At 36.1% G+C, this 20,463-nt stretch overlaps 4 protein-coding genes across 11 annotated transcripts in view; 2 read left to right on the forward strand and 2 right to left on the reverse strand.

The window, feature by feature from the left end:
* Nucleotides 1-45: 45 nt before the first annotated feature.
* Nucleotides 46-1,576, forward strand: LOC117206487. Its single transcript, XM_033445875.1, has 3 exons — nt 46-743; nt 952-1,144; nt 1,212-1,576. The coding sequence occupies exons 1-3, from the start codon at nt 429-431 to the stop codon at nt 1,376-1,378; spliced, it is 675 nt and encodes a 224-aa protein (XP_033301766.1). The 5' UTR covers nt 46-428; the 3' UTR covers nt 1,379-1,576.
* Nucleotides 1,466-4,494, reverse strand: LOC117206483 (mucosa-associated lymphoid tissue lymphoma translocation protein 1-like). Its single transcript, XM_033445863.1, has 11 exons — nt 4,241-4,494; nt 3,996-4,159; nt 3,727-3,913; nt 3,384-3,648; nt 3,222-3,314; nt 2,925-3,150; nt 2,676-2,859; nt 2,384-2,598; nt 2,185-2,283; nt 1,833-2,101; nt 1,466-1,738 (listed from the first exon to the last, which is right to left on the reverse strand). Exons 1-11 carry the CDS (start codon nt 4,375-4,377, stop codon nt 1,634-1,636), a joined length of 1,944 nt encoding a protein of 647 aa, XP_033301754.1. The 5' UTR covers nt 4,378-4,494; the 3' UTR covers nt 1,466-1,633.
* Nucleotides 4,495-5,139: 645 nt separating this feature from the next.
* The window catches only part of LOC117206484 (CREB-regulated transcription coactivator 1), a 64,597-nt gene continuing 49,273 nt past the window's right edge, over nt 5,140-20,463 (forward strand). For 4 of the 8 annotated variants that reach the window (XM_033445868.1, XM_033445866.1, XM_033445867.1 and 1 more), the window contains exons 1-2: nt 5,157-5,467; nt 13,313-13,561. In XM_033445868.1, coding sequence (XP_033301759.1) covers nt 5,354-5,467; nt 13,313-13,561 — 363 coding nt within the window. In that variant the 5' untranslated portion in view covers nt 5,157-5,353. Of the gene's footprint in view, nt 5,468-13,312; nt 13,562-20,463 lie in introns of all 8 variants that reach the window. The other 4 variants (XM_033445864.1, XM_033445865.1, XM_033445872.1 and 1 more) reach the window with 3 other exon arrangements.
* On the reverse strand, nt 16,368-20,011 carry LOC117206488 (general odorant-binding protein 83a-like). Its single transcript, XM_033445876.1, has 6 exons — nt 19,856-20,011; nt 18,734-18,815; nt 18,530-18,618; nt 17,858-17,960; nt 17,558-17,622; nt 16,368-16,540 (listed from the first exon to the last, which is right to left on the reverse strand). Exons 1-6 carry the CDS (start codon nt 19,922-19,924, stop codon nt 16,523-16,525), a joined length of 426 nt encoding a protein of 141 aa, XP_033301767.1. The 5' UTR covers nt 19,925-20,011; the 3' UTR covers nt 16,368-16,522.

The raw sequence follows: 20,463 nt of genomic DNA on the forward strand, positions 1-20,463 counted from the left end.
CTAAGTCAATACCTTTTGTACATTTTGTATCATTATATGTTAGAATAAATAAACATTTGTATTTTCTTTTTCCTAGAGAATAGATAGAGAGTTTTATATATTCAAAATTTGTCCTAAATACATTTCTATTGAACATATTCTGAAGTGAATACAATTGTAAACGTAACTTTATTTCATGTTACCATTTATTTAGATTCTTCTAGCGCCATATTTAAAAGAAAAGATATTAACTTATATAAATGTATCATAAGTTATAAATTGTACATATATATGTAATACAAAGGTAAAAATTTACAAAGCGGAGTAATATTATAACGATACTCGTTAAATAGAGGATAATACCACATAACTGAATACGTTGCTAGTATTACATAGATTGTACAGAATAATAGGTTATATTTCATATATACGCAAAGTAGCAGAACAATATGCTATTCCGGTTGAAAAAATGTGTACTTCATATACAGATGCGACAATTCGTAATGTTTCACACGAATAATACAGCTCAATTAAAAATAAAAACGATTTACCATTGGAGAGAACCGAAATACTCAAATATAATAAATCCAAGTCTTAATGTACGTAGATTGCTACACTCTGAAAATCAAAGCAGTTTGCCACCGTTAATGTTTGGATATCCTAAGCAATGGAATTTTTTTGAAACGATGCAGCTTTATTTTATTTTGAATTCATCTATTGACCCAGAGTTTCGTATACAAGATTTTATGACAGGAGCTCATCAGGTATATATTTATTGACGTGTCATATAAAAAAGCTAATACTGTGTAAAAAGAATACAACGTTGAATAAAATAAACAGTGCATTGAACTAATGCTTTAATTTTAATGCTAAAACTTTAATAATATGGATATATATTTCAATAGTACTTATATGTAATGTCGAATATAACATTACATATTTAATAAAGCTGTAGCAGGGAATGTTTTCTAGGCGTTGGTAGCAATATCTACAGCTTTAAATATGCGAGACTATGAAGCATTAAATGGTATAGTAAAAGAAAAAGCTATAAAAATACTAAGGCACAGAGTTGATCGCTTAACTCCAAGACAACGGGAGCTACTTCTTATTGATGACGAATCTCTTGTGTTTCTTCCTTATTTCATAAAATTAAAAAGGAATAAAGGTAAACTCATGCTATTATAATCATATTTTTGCTGTTATTTTTTTCACTTGATACAATTATGCTATAGATAACAATGATGCAGTCGTTCATATAGGAATACAGGGATTGTTTATGAAAGGTTTTTTGGATATAGATTCATATGTGCATATTCATTATATATTTGAAAGGATGTATAAAAATGGAGTAGGAAGTGAATGGATTGTAAGGCTAGTAAGTCATACATCATTTTGGTAGATTTTACCATTATATAATTAAATAATTAAATAAAATTTGTATCCCAATATAAATTACTAGTTATACATTTTATAGCAAATATTTTTATTTTTTTTTGTAAGTCACAGTGTGCATGTATATTGAGAGGAGAGAATTTTTTTTAATAGTTCTATAAATATGTAAATTATTTTAAACAGAATATATAAAGCTTTTTAAAATATATCCTCTATATTATGTTTAATTACCTGTATTGTATTTCTCTCTATGTTTCTTTTCTCAAATATTTACAAGTTTCAGTAGAGGGGGTATGTAATCTTTTATATGCAATACTGTAGCACCAATAGGGATACCATCTTTTGACACAGAAATCACCAATGGACCCTGCAATAAAGATCTATATAAAGGTTACTGTAATCAAGTAATTATTAAATTGCTTCATATAAAAGTATTTTCATATTAAGTAGAAAGTAGATACCTCATTGATTTGGGGATTATGAATCCAACACTCTTTCTCGTGTTGATCTTGAAATAAATTATTTCGCTTTGCAGGAATAGAATTAAAAAAGTTAATTTCTACATTTGGTAAATCAAGTACTTTGATTCTTACTATATTTAAATATGGTTCCATAAATAGAGAAATTTTAACTCTACTGCACATCCTTGCTTGTTTAAACAGTACATTTATTGTCTGAGCTGAATATGATATAAGTTTACTTAAATAATTAATGATATCTGGACGTTTGTCTATAATATTTAAAATATATATTAAAACAATAGTTAAAAAACATTTCTATTTATGAATACATAATGAGTACAACTAAAGTTACTTTTATAAGTAGCATCAGTAAGACGAAATGGTTTTGTAACAGAGACAGCAAACATTGGAATTTGATTCCGTTCTTTCCCTTTAAAACAGCTATCAATTGCTGCAAATATTTGTTGTAACATATATACTTTGCAAATATGAAATATAGGATAAGTTTATGTGTGTATCCACGCATTATATGTGCTGTATTAACAACTTACATTTTCCTACTTCTTCAAATAATTTTGTAACAGTTATATCTTTATTAATATATTCGCTGAGATGTTCCATATATAAACCATATTTACAATTTAATTTCTCATAACTCGGTCGATGACTAGATGTAGAGTATGCTTGAATTAAATTTCTAAGATTCTTCTTGCTTTTATACACATTCACTGTTGGTACCTCATGGTATATCTCAGGATTAAATTCTCTAAAAATAAACATATGAGTTAAGTATAAAGATAAAGAATGAAAATGGAAAGAATGAAAAAAAGGTCAAAAAGTTACTTTGAAGGTAAAGTTTGACACATATCTAAAATAACAATTAATAGTTCAGGATCATTCTCAAGGAATGCAGACAATAGTTCACTTTCACATATTGCATCTTTTCTTAAATATGCTTCTGGAGCATCTGTTGCAAGCATATAACTTTCTTGCATTTTAAAACCATGTCCAGCAAAATAGAATAAGCCTATATAAACAGAAGAATAATTTAAGTAATAATATATTTTCTAATTTACACTTTTTACATCTTACCATACACTCCTTCAACTAAAGCTTTGCTAAATATTTTTATTGCATTTTTCATTTGAGTAATTGTCAAATTGAGGAGACAAATTACTTCAAATCCTATTTCTTTAAGAAGATTACCAATGCACGCAGCATCATTTTTAGATGTTAAAAGACATTCATGGTTCTCATACTCTTCATTCGCAATGACCAAAGCTATTTTTGCAACTGCTTTAAATTTTGGAAGATCCATCTATATGAAAATGTAATTAATAAATTAAGATATAATGATAAAATGTTAATGAAATCATTATCCATCTTTACCATTACACGAGTTCTTTGCGTATAAATTTCACTGATATCGTTATAAATATAACAATAATATTTTCCTTCATTCTTCAAACTAAATTGTTTTACCTAAAATCATACTTTAATAAAGCAGACATTATTAAATATTGTTAGAGAAATAACAGTAGTTTGCATTACATGCAAAATGTTAGATGTTTCTCCTTCTAGTTTAGTATTGTCATGGAACCATTGGTAACGTGGTTTGGAATAACTATTGGCTTTACAATGAATTGTAAAATTTTCACCTTCTTTAACTTCTAAAAGTGGCTGTGGTTGTTCTTCTATCACAACAGGTGTAGAAAAAATTTGTACAGTTATAGCCTTTGAAGTCAAAGTTGATATGAGAGTTCCATCATTTTTAATTTGAAATACCTTACATCTATATTCTCCTGCTTGAGAAGCACTTTGGAATAAATAAAATAAATGTTACAATGACATAATAACCAATAAAAGTATACAAACATTTTTCCTAAAAATGTACCTAACTATAATAAAATCAAGCACATCAGAAGTACAGTGCTGCAATTCATTATTATTATGGTACCATATGTAATTTGGTAATGGCATCCCAACAGCTTTACAGCATAGACGAAGACGATGTCCAAATGATACTTTCAAAATGCTAGTTTGAAATTCCTCTGTTGGATGCATAATAATGCTCAAAGGTTCTAAGAGCATTGGTATTCAGGAAATTTTGTCAGTAAGTTTGTAATTTTTCGAATAAATAGGTCACAATAAATATTATCATACCTGGATCAGATATAATTGAAAGAATGTTATAAAGCTTGCAGTCGCTTAATAAAGTATGTAAAATCTCTATAGTACACATTTTAATACTTAATTCAGAAAGCAGCTTTTGTCCAGGAGAATCGTTTGGATGTTTGATCTCGTTTAAAGATTGTATCCACAGAGTACTATACATAAAACGTATGCAATAGAATGATATATTTTAAATTATAATACCTTGTATTTTTTAAATACTACTGTTTTCTTACCATGGATATTGAAGCTCTTCAGCTACATGATTTGCTAATGTTATCCAAGCTGCGTCTTTATTCAATGCATTAACTATCTCATTATATACAGTTACTGGTAAACATTCAATATACGTGTCTTTATCAAAATGAGTCATTTTTATAAAATTTATATTTCATATATTTATTGTGAGAAAACGGTGAAAGTAAAACACTGTATCACATACACAATGACATTTTTACATTTTAAGGCATAAAATGTAAAAATAATAACCATAATTAAGTTAACATCTTAATATAATTTCAGTTTACAGTTTTCTTTTTACTCATGCAACAATTTTTATACATACAAGGAAAATGTAACATAATTGTAATCCATAATGATCTTCGCAAATATACAATCGATGATATCCTGTTCTCGATCGATACAGCAGAAGCGAAAAACAGTACAAAAATTATATATCAATTATACATGCGAAAAAAAATTATATTAGTTAAATTTCGTATAAAGGAAATATACAAGGTATAACTAACTATAGAGAGAAATTTTTCATATACATAAAATAACCTTATATCGTTCAGTCTATAAATATTTATTCGTTTAACATAATAAGTACAAATAAATGTAAACAATACGTATATTTGTTAATACGCAAAGGGAGGAATCGCAAGAGCTAATGTAATATATTTCGAAACAAATAAAAAGTAAACAATCTTTCACTGATTTACGTTTATGAGCATGTGGTAATAAAACATGGATGTTAATCTGTTTTATCTACAGCGTAGTACATTGCAAGACCAAACGAAAGAGCGAGCTTTTTGGAACACCCCGGAAAAGTGTCGTCAGTCTTTTATTGCGGGTACGATGAAATGGTGGGGGATCGGTGTGACCAATGAGCCCGCAAAAAGCGGCTCCTGCGCGATGCGCGTGGCGCGCTGCGCCGCATAATCTTGCGTATCAGTGATCGGCAGTGCCATCCAGAAGGCAGTAGGTTACGGGTTCTAACGTGGTGAAATTTAGGGAGCCCTTATTGGTGCGATCGGTGAAAAAGGAAAACGTGTGAGGGGGTAGAGGGTACACGATAGTAGGTGCACGATACTCGCGAGTGTCGGGAGATCTAGTGCCGAGCCATCATGGCGAATCCACGAAAGTTCAGTGACAAGATCGCGCTACACAAACAGAAGGAAGCGCAGGAAAGAGCGGCGTTCGAGGCGATCATGCGAGAAGTTTCGGATGTCACAAGCAGAGTAAGGAAATCCCAGTAGGTCCTTGCCATGGAGGGATATATCTTCATATTTTCCGTATACCTTCCTCGGTTCAGATGTTAGAACGTAAACAACGGGCATTCTCTCTCCTCGTTGCGCCGTGTGTCGACTCTGTGCGTGTGTGCGTGTATGTATGTCTCTATGTGCTCGTTTTGCTATACGATCGACGACGTGTGTATGAGTCTGTGACTAGCTTACTATCAGTACTTGTGTTAACGCGCACAGCTACACGCACTCGTCCGCTGGCCCTCTGTTTCTCTTTCCTATTCGTTATCGTAGTGTGTCGGACGGAAAATGTATGTGTCTCTTCGTTGGTCGCGTGTAAGAGTGTATGAATACGCGTATATGTAGAACGAGTATATACTCCGGTATACTATGCGAAACGTACTGTGCGCTTGTTTGCCACCATCCGTCCTGTAAGTTCTTAATAAATGCATACGTGTGCGATCGACAATCGTATCCATCCTGCTGACTTGTTCGAACAGACCATCGTATTTTCAAGAAAATCTTCGTTTCTTTTTCGAATCGATCACCCGTATGCATTCTAATTAAACGTTCGCGATTAGGAAAAGTCACTGTGTTTCTTCGTTTCTTCTTCGCTGAAAACTAGTTAGAACCGTCCACGGTAAACGATCATCGTGTTTGTGTTTCTATTTACGCGACATACTTTTATCCACGATCGATAGTGACCAAATGAACTGTTCTTCGTTTTACTAATAGTTTATCGTTCGTTCAGATACGCTCAATTTTCCTTCAAAGTCTATCGACTTTCAAACCATTCTCGTGAAACGAACGTATTAAGTCAATCGTATTCGTTGTTCTCAGGTACCGTCGCGACTTCGAAATTGTTAAAATCGTGTTCCGTAGAATCACGTGTTTCAGTTTGATTCAAGATAGAGTCTATGCAAAGTATGTTTTTGCTCTCTCGCAAGACAGGGAAACAAACCGTGTTTTGCTTGAATCTACGGTATCACTGTATAGATGCATCGCACAAGCGAATTATCGATGAACATATTTAGCCTACTCTAGTCGCGAAGGCAGGATCAATTTTTCGAATATGTTGAACGATCGGTCAACGACCTAATTTTTCGCACGCTGAAAACACCAATGAAAATCGCCCTCGTTAAGTATAACATTTCCGGTTCCGGGCACCGAAACAATCTATCGTCTCGCTCCTGCGCGAAATTGCTTTCCTTAACGTTCTCGCTTTTAAACGATAAAAGGACGATACCTTCTACAATGACAGAATGTTATTAACGGAATTGCGTCCAGCCCATTATCAAAATCGAATCATCAGTGTTTACGAAAAATCAAACAGATAAGATTAAAATTTCATGGTCGTACGATCTTTTCGATCTTGTAAATTCCATTTTCCGTTAAAATTAATTATTAACTGTTAACTGTTGAACATGATAAGCGTAACGAGGTCAACATGTAAACGTTCGGTTTTCGAGAGTTCCCACGTGAATGTTACGAGTCGCTCCTAGGATTTCGCGAGACGATTTTCAACTTTCAACTGAGAAAGGTAAAAAAGTGGCTCGATTCACGACACACCGATCGCGTTTTTTCGACAGAGCGAGCGCAGCGCCTTCTGTCGTTGTTTCACGTGGAAACATTTGGTTCCGCGGGAATCGCGCGAAATTGGCGCGTTTTTCACTAGACGGGTACCGATAACCGTACAGCTATTACATAACGCTGGCATTGTACTAAATGCGGAAGCTGCGTTATACGTTAAAGTTCACCATTCGATCAGTCGATATCGCTGCGTTATTTACGGTACGCTGACTTAATCTATGGGTCGTTGGAGCAGGCGCGCGCGCGCGCACGCTCGTGCACGTTTTCAGGTGTCCGTCGAATTCTTCTCGCACTACGCATTTCTCTTTATTTTTCTTTCACGCTCCGTTCGGGCATCGTAGTATTATCTGGCGAACGTTGGAATGTCAGGGTAATTCAAAGTTTCGTGATACTTTCAATGGCTCGCCTAAAAATATTCGAACACTTACCATAGAAAATTTCTATGGATATATTACGTGCATGATACGAAACTTCTTGTTCGTACGTTGGTAAAATTTGAAGTTAACAGGGCATATGCTGTAAACATATATTTAGAAAAGATTAGTATATAGCATGAATAACTATCTTAAACACGTAATAAACGTTGACGATGATTCTACTGAATATTCAGACTTATTAATATAACGAATTGACCGCGTAAATACTTTCGTGATTCCTACAAAACGTATTACTTACACTAAATATCTATGTATTATACATTTTCAGATTTTTATTTGAAATTTCACCAATATTAAGAACGACAGTCGGGTTTCACTGCAGTTTCAACGAAATTTCAAAATGTTTCCGATAACACGTATAATATATTCGTAGAAGGTTTCCACAAGTGTTCGAATACTTGTCTCAGCCACTGTACGTTTCCCCGTCTGATGGATGTTTTCGAGCGTTTTCGTTTTTCAGATCGCGACTGATTTCGTTAGCAACGTGGAAAAGTCACGAATTATCTGTCGTGATAGTTCGTAACGTTTGATTTATCGAGGGAATTTTTATTTCCATGAAATAATGTGAATGGAAAATCTTAACATGTGAAAAATATTTACTATTACATTGTACGTAATCGCATCTGTATTTACGAATCAGCATTTATTCTATTAATCAGCGTCGATAATTCAGATCTGACCAGTTAAAACCGTGCAGAGTATCGCGTCTCTATACCATTTTTCATTTCCTTCGCTTGTGCTTAACCCGCGCGCGACGCGATCGTAGATTTTTGCGTCTCATACACGATCTTTGATCCGAGTAGTGATTTTTGATACAACGATTCGCCGAGCTGCACGCTTCTCAATCGCTATACCGTTAACGGCCTCGATAACGATTACGAACGCGGCGGTTAATCGCTCGAATCGTTCCAACTCGATGTGCCACTCGCGCATGCCTTAATCTCTCTATTGTCGAATGGGAAAAACAATGATCGTTTGTTAACTACGTTCTCGACGCTTTCAACGACGTTTACACTTGTTTTAATACTTTCGGGACTGATCGAACAATACGTTCCGACATATCTCTCAGGAAGATTGATCGCGATAATTTTCCTTACGTTACTGTAACTTACTGAGATATACAATTCTGTGATAAATAGGACTATGGTATATTCTATTCTGTAAATTATGCTTGACCCTTCAGGTACGATTATATCCTCGCAATTCGTTCCCTCGAAACGGAGAAAGATGACAAAGCTAAACATAATATCGTTATCAATGTAATACGTGTCAATAAGTGAACCTAATTTTGAGATAAAAATTTCTACGAACATAAAAATACACATAAATATAAACGTTTATTTCGTAGAAGCGAGTACAGCATAGACAGAGTTATAATTATTGAAGAATAAGGTAATTAGTGAAGTAATTGTAAAATAGAGTCGTTAATAAGCAATTTCCGCGTCTCAACTCAATTAAAATCTCAATATCGTTCGTTAATGGTCAGGTTCCACGAAATTTTCGTTTTGTCGTTTATCAACGACAGCTATACTTAAAGCACTAATTTATTTATTTTACAAATTTCAGCGAATTATATTACAGTCCCTGCTATATTACCGTGATCACTGGTAAAAAAAAATATCTTCGTCTTCGATGGTAAATATTTTTCACGATCTCAACGTTCCTTTTCACCGGTGTACAGTGGTTCACCAAGGTATTTAAATACTCGAAGAAATATTTTTCGAAACAATCTGAGATCTCGTTAACGCTGTTATGTGACTCGACTGTCATAAATAATTGTATCGAAGTTATATATATATATTTTCCTTTTCTCATGGTTTTCCGACTTTTGTGTTACTCGTGGTGGTTAAAATTGCAATAATTGGGACCAAATTCACGAACTATTGCGAAAAGCTAATAATATCTACCGTAATATGATTAAAAAATTGCAAAAACTGAAAGAACAGTTGATCCTGAAACCAAATAAAGAGAAAATTTTGGGATTCGTTGGCAGTATAACAGAATTGTACGATTGTTTGCCTGCAAAAAGCGGGAACGTGATCTATCACGATTTTCCCGTGCGGTCTTCATAAATTTGTGTCCAAATTACTTCTGTACGCCACAATGTCAAATAAACCGACATGTCAAAGTGTCGGAATCGAATATCTGGATATTTGACCGCGGCAAGCATTCGGATAGGTCGTTCCAGTCGTTCGGTGAAAACGGTACAAAACCTTTGTCTCGCGATATCGGATCGAAATGTTCGAAAGTTAAAAAAATGTGCGGGGTCACCGTCTCTCCATGCGAGTCGGGTAAAATAGAACAATGACCGATGAAAGGAAATAGAGACAAAAGGAGAGAAAGAGAGACGGGACAGAGCGTGTACGTGTGTATGTATGTATGTGCGCGCGCGCATGAAATTGATCCCATTGAACAGAAACTGAGTTTTCGAGAGCGAAATATTTCAGTTTTCGGATTAATATCCGAGCCACTTATACAACTCTTCGATCGTGGTCGCAGATTTAATTGATTTATCGAATAACGAATCACCATTCTCTCTATATTCATCGTACTCTTCTATTTTCTCGCGAAGAATTACTTCCACTCGGTATTTTAAACCCTCCGGTGTAGAATAATTAAGGAGCTTTCTGGAAAAAAGTGCTGTAAGATAAAATGGTGAATCGAGTAATATTACGTTGATACGTTTTAGTTCCAGTTTTCTAATGTTAGTTACGCTTCGATCGTTAATTGTATATAACGGATCTTAAAGAACTTTGCCATTTTTATATATAAACGATAAAGATAGACGTGTAAATGTATTTGTCCAGCTGTAAGAAACGAGAATATCGGTAAAGTTTCTGCTGTAAAGTTCCGTGTAAATCTACACCATATTCCGTGTGAAACAACTTTTGAATTAACAATCTAGATATCTTATAATTCATTATCGTTAAGCAAGTGGATGCAATTATGCAGTAGGAGCAATTAATTTATTAATCATTGGTGTTACGTACAAGTGACGAAGTTGTAGATTCCAATCGAGAGGCAAATTATATCATTATCAGATAATTAAAATGGCACGTGTTACTCTATCATTGAATTCGTTTTTCAACGTGCTAGAAGAATACGACTCCGGTAAGAAAAATATCTCGTGTCCTTTGAGAAATGCGAAATGGTAAATATCTTGTTTACGAATAGGTAAATTCGCCTAAATAAATTCTTTACTCGATACCAGTGAATTTATACTCGAAACATATTTTCGTTAAAATATCCGAATCTGCTCAAATATCGTGATATCTGATGACCACTCTGTATATTTACTATAGACCAATAGGTTCTTTTTCAGAAAGCTCCACAATTTCTCGCAGATTTTTCGCGTTTTTCCACGGGAACAAAAATATGATAGTCGAGCGAAAGGCGAGTTACGTGAAATTTCTAACGCTGCGTCATCTGGTCGAGCGAATGCAAAACGAGTTGTATCTACTTGTACAAGAAAAAAAAAAAACGGATACTTTCACCGCGTGGAATTGCGTAATCCTAACGTGAAACATAAGTGACCGGCCGTGAGTGCACTTTTATCGCAGTCCGTTTAATTTTTCTCCGTTTAACTTTATTGCGATGTATTTTCTATCATAGTTTGTTTATAGGCTACGCTGTGTGTGAGAACAGGCTTTCTTAACAAGGAGCATTATTCGATTAACCGATGGTGGAATTTCTCGATATACGTGTCTACTGCCAGAATGCTGCAAAGTTCGTAAAAATATTTCTGAGAAAATGTTATTGGCAATTGGTTTAAGTAGTTAGCTCTATTTCTGTTCACTGTATATCCGTCTTTGTCATTTCCTTATTATTTTGTATCACGACCACGTATCGACGCATCGCAACCGAAAATATCTTTCGACGATGATAAGCTCTTTGCACACAATTGGAAACATCCATTTGAATAGAAAATGTGACGAAAATTCCTATCTAAAGTTTGCCAATCTTTCAAACGCTTACCATAGGAAATTTTTACGAACGTGTCGTATGCATTGTAGAAACTTTCAAATTTCATCAGTACCGTAATCACACATCTTGCTATTAAACATGTTTCTCCCAGCCACTCTGAATATTTGAAATATCGATCGTTATAACATCAGCTGGATCCTTCGTTTCTCTAAAACTCCATGGATTTATCAGCTAGTTTTAAAAAAGACTTGGAATTTTCAACTCAACAGATATAATTCCATCCTTCTATTATGTTCTATTTATTTCTGCTCTCTTTTAGCCACAAATTAATATCAAAATTGGCAAATCAACCAATGCTATTCCTGTGTGATCTTCCATTGCCACTGGGATCTTTTAAATAATTTTGCGAACATTGTAGCGTACCATTTCGAACCGTTCAACAACGATTGAATAGCGTTCCTTGTAAGATTCTCGTGAAGAGGGTACGAGCTACGCTCCTATCGGTTCTCTTGTATCGCCCCAAACATTTCCCTACGAATCGTTCGAATTTTTTTGGTCCTGATCTCGGCTGGAAAAACAAGAACCCAGAGGTGGAATTCGAATGATGATGAAACCATGGAAGGAGAGAAGGATGTTTATCGGATCGTGGTTGGGCCAGGAATGCGGGTCTAAAGTTTAAGACGTGTAGGATTTTAACGATCGGGACCGAAAGAGAAGGGAAGAATATCCCAAATGCGTTCCTTCCTAAAATTCCCATGAAACACGTTGCTCTTAATGTAACGTCGGAGTTTTTGAATGCTATCGATTTTCAGTCAGAACCTGATCGAGAGACTCTCGAATTTTGTATCGATAGCAACGTTCAATCGCCAGGCTAGAAAGCTTCTTATAAATTGTAATATAAATCGTAGGAGCTTGCCTGATTCGATATATTCAATTTCAGCAAACGTTGAATGTATGTTTGTAGGTGACGATCTTTCGATTCTCGATAAATCCGCTCGTTCTTATACGTTCATTCTATCCGTCCTGGATCTTTCCAAGTCGATCTTAGAAAGTGTCCTTTTTCGTTGAAAAAAAGGAGAAAGAACCGTTTGCTTTCACAAAAATATTTAAATGTTAATAGAAACATTTTATGAAGATTTGATGTGTGTTGTACAAAATTCTGTGGAATTTCATTAACACTGTAACGAATAACGACATTATATAGTATCGAGATCATATTGGTAAAGTTGGAAACAAACCTGAAATTATATCTACAAGTTACGAGAAATCAATCATTAAACGATCGATAAATTCGATCGTATTAATCAAGCTGCGATATTTAGTGGAACTGCTCTTGATTCTAATTATACGTTTAAGATACTTATTCGTATTGCATGAATTTCATCACGAATCTAAAATTCTACGCACGTTTGAATCGTATCATTCGTAAATCAGTAATCTTTTTTAACGCGTAAAATATTAGGTCGAGTTACTCTTATTCTTATTTATATCTTTGAAAATGAAAGGTGTACATTCTCGAATTGGTTTCAGTTTCAGTTATATAATCGTGACAGTCGTATCTCGTTACAGTTTCGCTGAAATTCCAAACAATTTTCTATAACGCACATTTTCTATATTCGTGCATGCTCTCCGTCACCATAAGTGTTCAATTATTCCCACAAATCACCGTATATGTATAACTCAACCAGATACGGAAACGAAAACGGACGAAGTATTTAGAAAATACCTGTATAAAACGAAATGGAAAGGAAAAAGGAAAAAGAAAGAAGAAAGCTAGGCACGTTTAGCGTAATACGATAAATAAACGCGATGGAAAAGGAAAGGCAAGAGACGGTAGTTTGCCGAAGAAAGCGAACAAGTTGGTGACCATATGAATGATGGACCTGCTTAGGTCGCCTCGGCGAGCAGCTCGGTGTGTGCCAGTCCCACGGGATCCGGGGTACTGGAGACTCCGCTGTCCGTGAAGAGTGCCGGCGCCAGTCCACCTCAGTCCAGCGGCAAACACCTGCACATTAACCTGGGAAATCAGTTCAGGGCGGGTGGCTCTCTGCCGAATGTTAACAACAACGCGAATTGCGGCAATGACGCGAAAGAACACGCATCGCCGCACAACGCCGCTATCCACTCGATCGACCTTAAGGTATTGGTCATCTAACAAACCGTGTCAAACTTAGCTGTTTTTCGTCTTCACTGCCCCCTTTTTTTATTTTTACATATATGTACGTCTACATAGACATATTGCACTCACGTTATCTTTTGGTTTTTTTTTTCACCTGTTTCCTAGTTGCTTTTTGCGCCCTCCCGATCATCGATCGTCGTTCCCCTTTCGAATACAAAGCTCGTAAATCAATATATCGCCATGGCGCCAAAGCCATTTCGAAGTAGACGATCGATGGCAAGAGCGAAACGGTCGTGAACAGATTTTTCTCTTTTTTCGTGTTTTCTGTGTAAAAGAAAGTTCTTATCGAGCAAGAATGAAAGTTAACGGTGGTCAGAGCAAACCGCGCGCGTACGCTGTTAGATATAAACAGAAACAGGATTATTTCGAGTCAAGCTAAGTAATTTTCCAAATTGTAATTCGTCAAATTCGATTCTTAAGTTTTCACCTATTTACGTTCGAAAATAAACTACGTGTTCAACTGGTCGTTATTAGCGACGCGATAAACAATGAAATATGTCGTATAGTTTTCCACATGGATGTCTACTCGTTGAAAGGAAAGTTTATTCGATTATTGTTAATATTGTCAGTTGTAATTGTCGTAATTCGATAGCGTGTGCATATTACAGTACATTTGGAAATTATTTCCTTATTTTATTATTTCTTACGTAATACTTGATCGCTGACTCAAATAATCCTACTACAGTCTTATTCGAACGATCTTCTCGTTTCTCGTATATTTACTGAATCTAAACTATCCGATACTATCTTATTCCCTCGTTATTATGTAAAAGACCATTGTTTCGTAATGTACAACAAGTTAGATTATTCTGTGCAAAGTTCAAGATTAAATTTTCACATGTCGAAGCTTAGCTGACTCGAATAACCCTTCCGTACTGTATACACTGTATTCGATTTGGCTCGCGGATGCGCGGTAGCTTGCACGGTATTGAAATTACATCGGTGTTGGTTCGATCAATTATACGAACATTATGGGGGATCTCTACTTGTTGCGAGTCCACGTTCGAAGCGTGACTCATGACTGGAGCAACGTACGGGCGATCGCGTGCCTCCTTTCATTAAACCGACTATTTCCAGTCGCCGTGTAAAAATAGACGTTTCAAGATTTTTCTCTGTAGTCGGACCGCGTTGTTCGATTCGATTCGTTTGGCCGTTCTCTCTGGATTTCGCGAGCGAAACGAAACGTTCCGCGCGTGAAGCGGAACCGAGCTGAGCGTATATTCGCGCGCGGTTACGCAAACTTTCCATTATCCGTTTGGTTCGATGCGAAATATCCCGAAATCGATTTCGAAACACGTTCGTGTTAATCTCGACCGACTGGAATTCGCCGTTAGTTCGCCAGCTGGTCGAGGAATCGAGCTTCCATTAAACGACACCACGTGCACCACGTCCGCGACACGCGGATCAATCGATTCCCTCGACCATTCAATCTACCTCTCCCCTCTCTCTCTTTTTTTCTCGTTTTTTTCCTTTTTTTCTTTCTTTGATACGATGTTTCTGCACGATAACGCATGACAACTTTTACTTAACAGTAGTTGGATAGCATAATGTGAGAAATAATAGTAGCTGTATAATTCCACGAGGAAACTTTTTGATGGAATTATCGAAGCATGAATAGTTGGGTCGATATGCCGAAGCGACAGTTCGAGGTGCATGCGTGGTTTTGCCTTAGTCCTTAGAAGGTAACGAACTGCTAATTTGAATGTTAAGAGCGTAGAGTTCAGGTGTTTGTTCCTTTTTCATCGCGTTTTCGTGATCTAGATGCGAGGTAGCTAACGCGAAGGTCTGTCGTGATCGGTTGACAACGGTTGACGTAATAATAAACGTTACAAAGCCGCGAAATTTTACCTTTATCCATCGACACGCTAAAATATCTTCTCACGTTTCTCTACTTTTCAATGAAAACGATCTAAATAATAACACGAACGTTGTAGCATTGAAATACTTTTAAATAATATCCTACGTATAGTTAGGTATATTATTTGTCGTTGAAGCATCGTTCGATATAGCCTATCGTCGTGATATCGCGTTATCAGCCGATCAGTTTGATTTAGGCGATCGAGAATAAAAGATTCAAACGACGATCGATTAAAACTTTGAACGTTCGCTATCAATGAGTGCGAATTTCAAGTTGAAATCGAAACGATATTGAATCGCGACAGCATCCGATAATATTGCGCAACAGTTACGTCGAGACAAAGTCATAATAAAATTATCTTGCAACTTTAAGGATACCAGTTAAAACAGCAGCGTGTTGGACTTTTGCATATCATTATACAATGGAGGAAATGGCTATTCGGTGTTTCGCGCAAACATATAATTACGTTATATTCGAAGACATTCGCAAATTAGATTGTCATGCAAATTATAGTATCAATGAGCCGCAAATCGCGTCTCGACCATTGCGTAACGTAACCACGTCCAGGATACGCGTTATTATTGCGTCTCCAAATGAATTAATCGCACACTCGAGCGTAACAGATTTCGTGGTAATACATTTTTTTTCACTATTGGGCGAATGACTAAAACGCGTGTTCCCTCGGCCGATTTTTATATTTTTTAAGTTTTCCGTACACTCGCTGAATATATTTCAGCTTAACAACGATTTACATTGCGTTCCTTTTTGTAATTAATTGAATTATAAGTTTGTTCGTTCTCTTCGAACGAAACGTACATACTCGTTTTAGACAAATTATTGTTCGGTATAGGTACACGAATTATATCAATTTTAGTTACATACACGATGCGTGTTTTCTTAGGTTTTTACTTTTTTTTTTTCCTTTTTTTCTTTCTTTCGTTGTTTATCATCATCGAATATCCATTCGCGTAATCGTTTCCCAGCCTATCCGTAATTTTTCTGTCGTTGCCTACAGAAAAAAAGATCGTTCCGTCGTCCCGGGATGTAATCTTCTTTCCTTCACCTTAGACAATGAACCATACCTGAAAATCAAAGGAGTTCGTTGAATTAGAACTGAAACGACTTAAATGTCATCTCTGCCTCGGTAACTGTCCGCACGTTGTCACATTTTCTGTACGTTCGTGTGTCTAAAATTAGACTGCAAATTTTTATGAGAACGAAGATGCATAAATGTACGTAATGTGGAAAAATATCTAAAGCGGAACACGCTTTGTTTATTTAGTTCGTATATATACGAGACAAGTGTTATTAGCGTGCAGAGATTTTTGCAAATAGCATGCCGTTGTTAGCTAAAAATAGAAAGTATGTCGCTTGTAGCATTGAACAAAATTTTGCAACAGCATTTCCAAAAGAGATTGTTATCGATCCGGCGAAGAAGTCGAGTGAGTTGCACTTGGAATTCGCTACGTTGCATAGGCAATTTACAGGGTCAGAGAAACAGAGAAATAGCTCGTAGTATAACAAAATGAATAGAAAGACTGAAACTATCCAAAACGATCTCGTAGAAGTGTAAAAACTAATTCTCTCAAGCAATCGTGGACAATGTAAATCTGTATTGATCAATTTCAAAAAGGAAGGGCACATCACATACAGTTCTTCGAGTTTCAAGCGCGTTCAATTTGAGCGCAATCATTATGCGTGTGTGTGTGTGTAACAGTGAGTGTGTTTGACAGTCACAGAATTGCGTATTCTGTGTCCTGATTTACAAATAGTAAGTGCCAAAGATCTATAAGATTTAATAGCGTTATAATATTCGGTGCGTTGTATCATTTAGCACGTGAAAGATCCCATTTCTTTGCTTGCGTTGAGAAAAATTTGAATTTGCACAAATATCCGCACTCTAATTATACGTTGTTTTAGATGCTGATTGCATGGAAGTGCATGTTAATTATGACTAGACGTAGAAATGGTATTTCTATGTTTCGAATCGATCGATATAATTGCCTTTGAGAATGTGACTCTTACTTTCACTCGATATTATCTGTCTGCTATCGTAAAAAAAAGTAAGGAATGTATCAGACTATGTGAAATGCACTTACGTCCGGTGCTTCCGCCATGGCGCATTTGGCGAGGTTATATATCTTGTCGCACTTATCAGAGCCCGCTATAAGAACCATAATGAAAGTTAGATGGCTGTAAAATTGAACATGTATAAATTTTCTATTTCGACAAACATGAATTTTCTATCGCGAAATTTAAACCTGAACTTTTCATTTTTAAGCTTCAAGATCGAATATACTATGTTACTCGAAATTTGAATGTTCAGCCGTGAAATTTAATGTTTGAAAGAGGACGTAAAATGATTTGAAACTTTAAGTATAACAGAAGTAGTCACATACTTGCTGGAGTACATTTGGACATAACCGACTCTGCTCTTGCCTGCATTTGATCTGGCAGCAGACCTAACAACATATCCGCGTCTATGTCGCCTTCGTCGTCGGCCTAAACGAAAAGATTCTTTGACTAATCGTCGCCTTCGTTTAATTCACTAGCTGCCGTGGTTCTCGTTTGACGATTATACAAAAAATCTATATAATAATGATCCCAAAATTAGGATTTAGAAAATAAATATATACACAGGTTGGTTGGTAACTGGTGGTACAAGCGGAAAGGGGGTGATTCTACGCGAAAAAAGAAGTCGAAAATATAGAATAAAAATTTTTCGTTTGAGGCTTTGTTTCCGAGAAAATCGACTTTGAATTTTCGCTCGGTACGCGTGCGGTACGTTATAACTGATCTCACTGTAGATCGTTGTCTCGACGGAAAGATTTAAAATAAAAAAGAATTTTTTTAAATTGTTATTCTATATTTTCGACTTCTTTTTTCGCGTAGAATCACCCCCTTTCCGCTTGTACCACCAGTTACCAACCACCCTGTATATAATATTCGATAATTTAAAGAAAACATTCGATAAAACGCGTTAAAGACCAATTAATATCTATAGAATTAATATAATTTCAAGAAAAACGAAATTGGCAGCTAATGGGTTTGTGGTTGTTAGTTGAACTTACCAAGCTGAACGCTTCGAGCAAGCAAAACATGTAACAAGTGATCGACGTATCGTCTTTTAGTACTCCCTTGTCCACCTCGTCGATTTGCGCTGTGTTACGAATCGATTAGTTAGTTTTAATTTACTCGTACAAATTTTCAAATTCTCAACCTGTTGGTTAATCGTCTTCGAATTTGTTGCGAGTTATGGTGATTGTGGTACTAACCTTGCGTCGTGCCATGCTCGCTCATGCACCGAGCCTTGTCCTCTGCCACCATGTCGAATATCTCAGGTGGTAGCCAGTCCGGCTATAAACAAATCGAAATGATCATACGTGAGTGCCTTTTTCTCTCTTAATGATTTTATCGAGCACGTCTTCTCTTTCTTTCTATCTTTTTAACGACCTCATTGTATATCCACGATTCGTCACGACAAGAAAATTCATCGAGAATTCGACATGGGTGACATTATCGATGAAGGGAGGAATTTAACGATGTCCAAGTTCCATCATAGTATAACACGGTATAGTACTTAACGCGCACTGCTTGAACGATTTGCTTTGAGATCGTTGCCATTAGCATAAATTACACGAATAGTTGGCAGGAATTTATAATTCAATAGATTCAGATAAATGGAATACTTGAAATGATATCGGAATCAATTTTACCCAGTTGAAACCCGATTTCAGACACGAGGCTGGTCCATTCCGAGTAAAATCGTCTAAATTCCTTATTACTGTATTTCCTCTTCTTTACGTAACGATACGTTTCCTTATTTATATTAGGTCGTCCGGAAAGTTTCTTTCGTTTTATAAGGAAATAGCGGAGGTACAACATTTTCCGTTTTATATTATTTTATCGAATTACGTATGATGCATTTTGTTCTATCAAAATAAAGATCACAACGCTCGACAGATTATGTTTCATGTTTGTATAAAGATGCGTCGTTGTAAAAGACGTGTCTGTAAAAGAAAGACACTTTTCGGACAACCCTATATATATATATGAAATTAAATTTCTCTACGAGAGGAAGATAAAGAAAACAATAAAGAGAATAATGGAGGAAGAAGATGAACGAACGTCTAAGCAATAACGCAATTAATACGATAGAAACTTTCTACGCTCCAATTAGGCTTTCTGTTCGATCTCGAGTTCACTTGCCCCGTTATCGATTAGCCGGCCATACGGGTTGTTCGTATTGTTATTATTTGCGCGCGTTGACTCGTTTATATCTCTAATAACTTTGTCCCTGACGAATCGATCAGATCAAATGCTAGAGTTCCTTTGGTCCTCTTCGTCTCGTCTCTCATCCCCTCACGACAAAAGTAAGCCCTTCCTTGAAAGCTTACCACGGCGTTCACGAAAATCGTCTGCAAGCACACGAGGCCAAGATACAGCAACGCTTGTTTGCCACCCATGATATACGCAGTCGAATAGCACACGTTATAATCCTGACACTGTTTGTCACACTTTTGCGAGTATTGTATGAAGCGATGTTACCTGTCGCGGCGTTTTTATAACGCCTCACTTAGGAAGAACGTGCGGGGTGCACGGGATGTGGGCGTGTGCAAGAGGAGGGTTACAAAGCATGTATCTATCGTTCGTTGATTGAAGCCTCTTTGTCATTCGGTTGTTGGCTGAGACACGGATAATTTTCGGCCGCGTAACGGAAGTGCGCTTTGGATTACGTACAAAGTCGCGATCGTGATCTTGAGCGCTTCCTGTGTCCTGTTTCCTTTTGTGAATGAATAGAAAAGTGGTTGGTTTCTTCCTTTTTTCCAGTGAATTTTATTCAAGCGTGTAAAGCTACCTTGAGATTAGCCGAGTTTTTGAATGCCAGGCGATTCAAATTCGAGTAATTCGAAAGTTGTCGATTAGCGTGAAATTGTTAGTTATTCGACTCGAAACATCCTTTCGAGTTTCTTCGATTATCCTCACTGGTTAATTGATTTCTAGT

This window comes from Bombus bifarius, unplaced genomic scaffold (genome assembly GCF_011952205.1).
Source record: "Bombus bifarius isolate JDL3187 unplaced genomic scaffold, Bbif_JDL3187 scf7180000008008, whole genome shotgun sequence".
Classification (NCBI taxonomy): domain Eukaryota; kingdom Metazoa; phylum Arthropoda; class Insecta; order Hymenoptera; family Apidae; genus Bombus; species Bombus bifarius.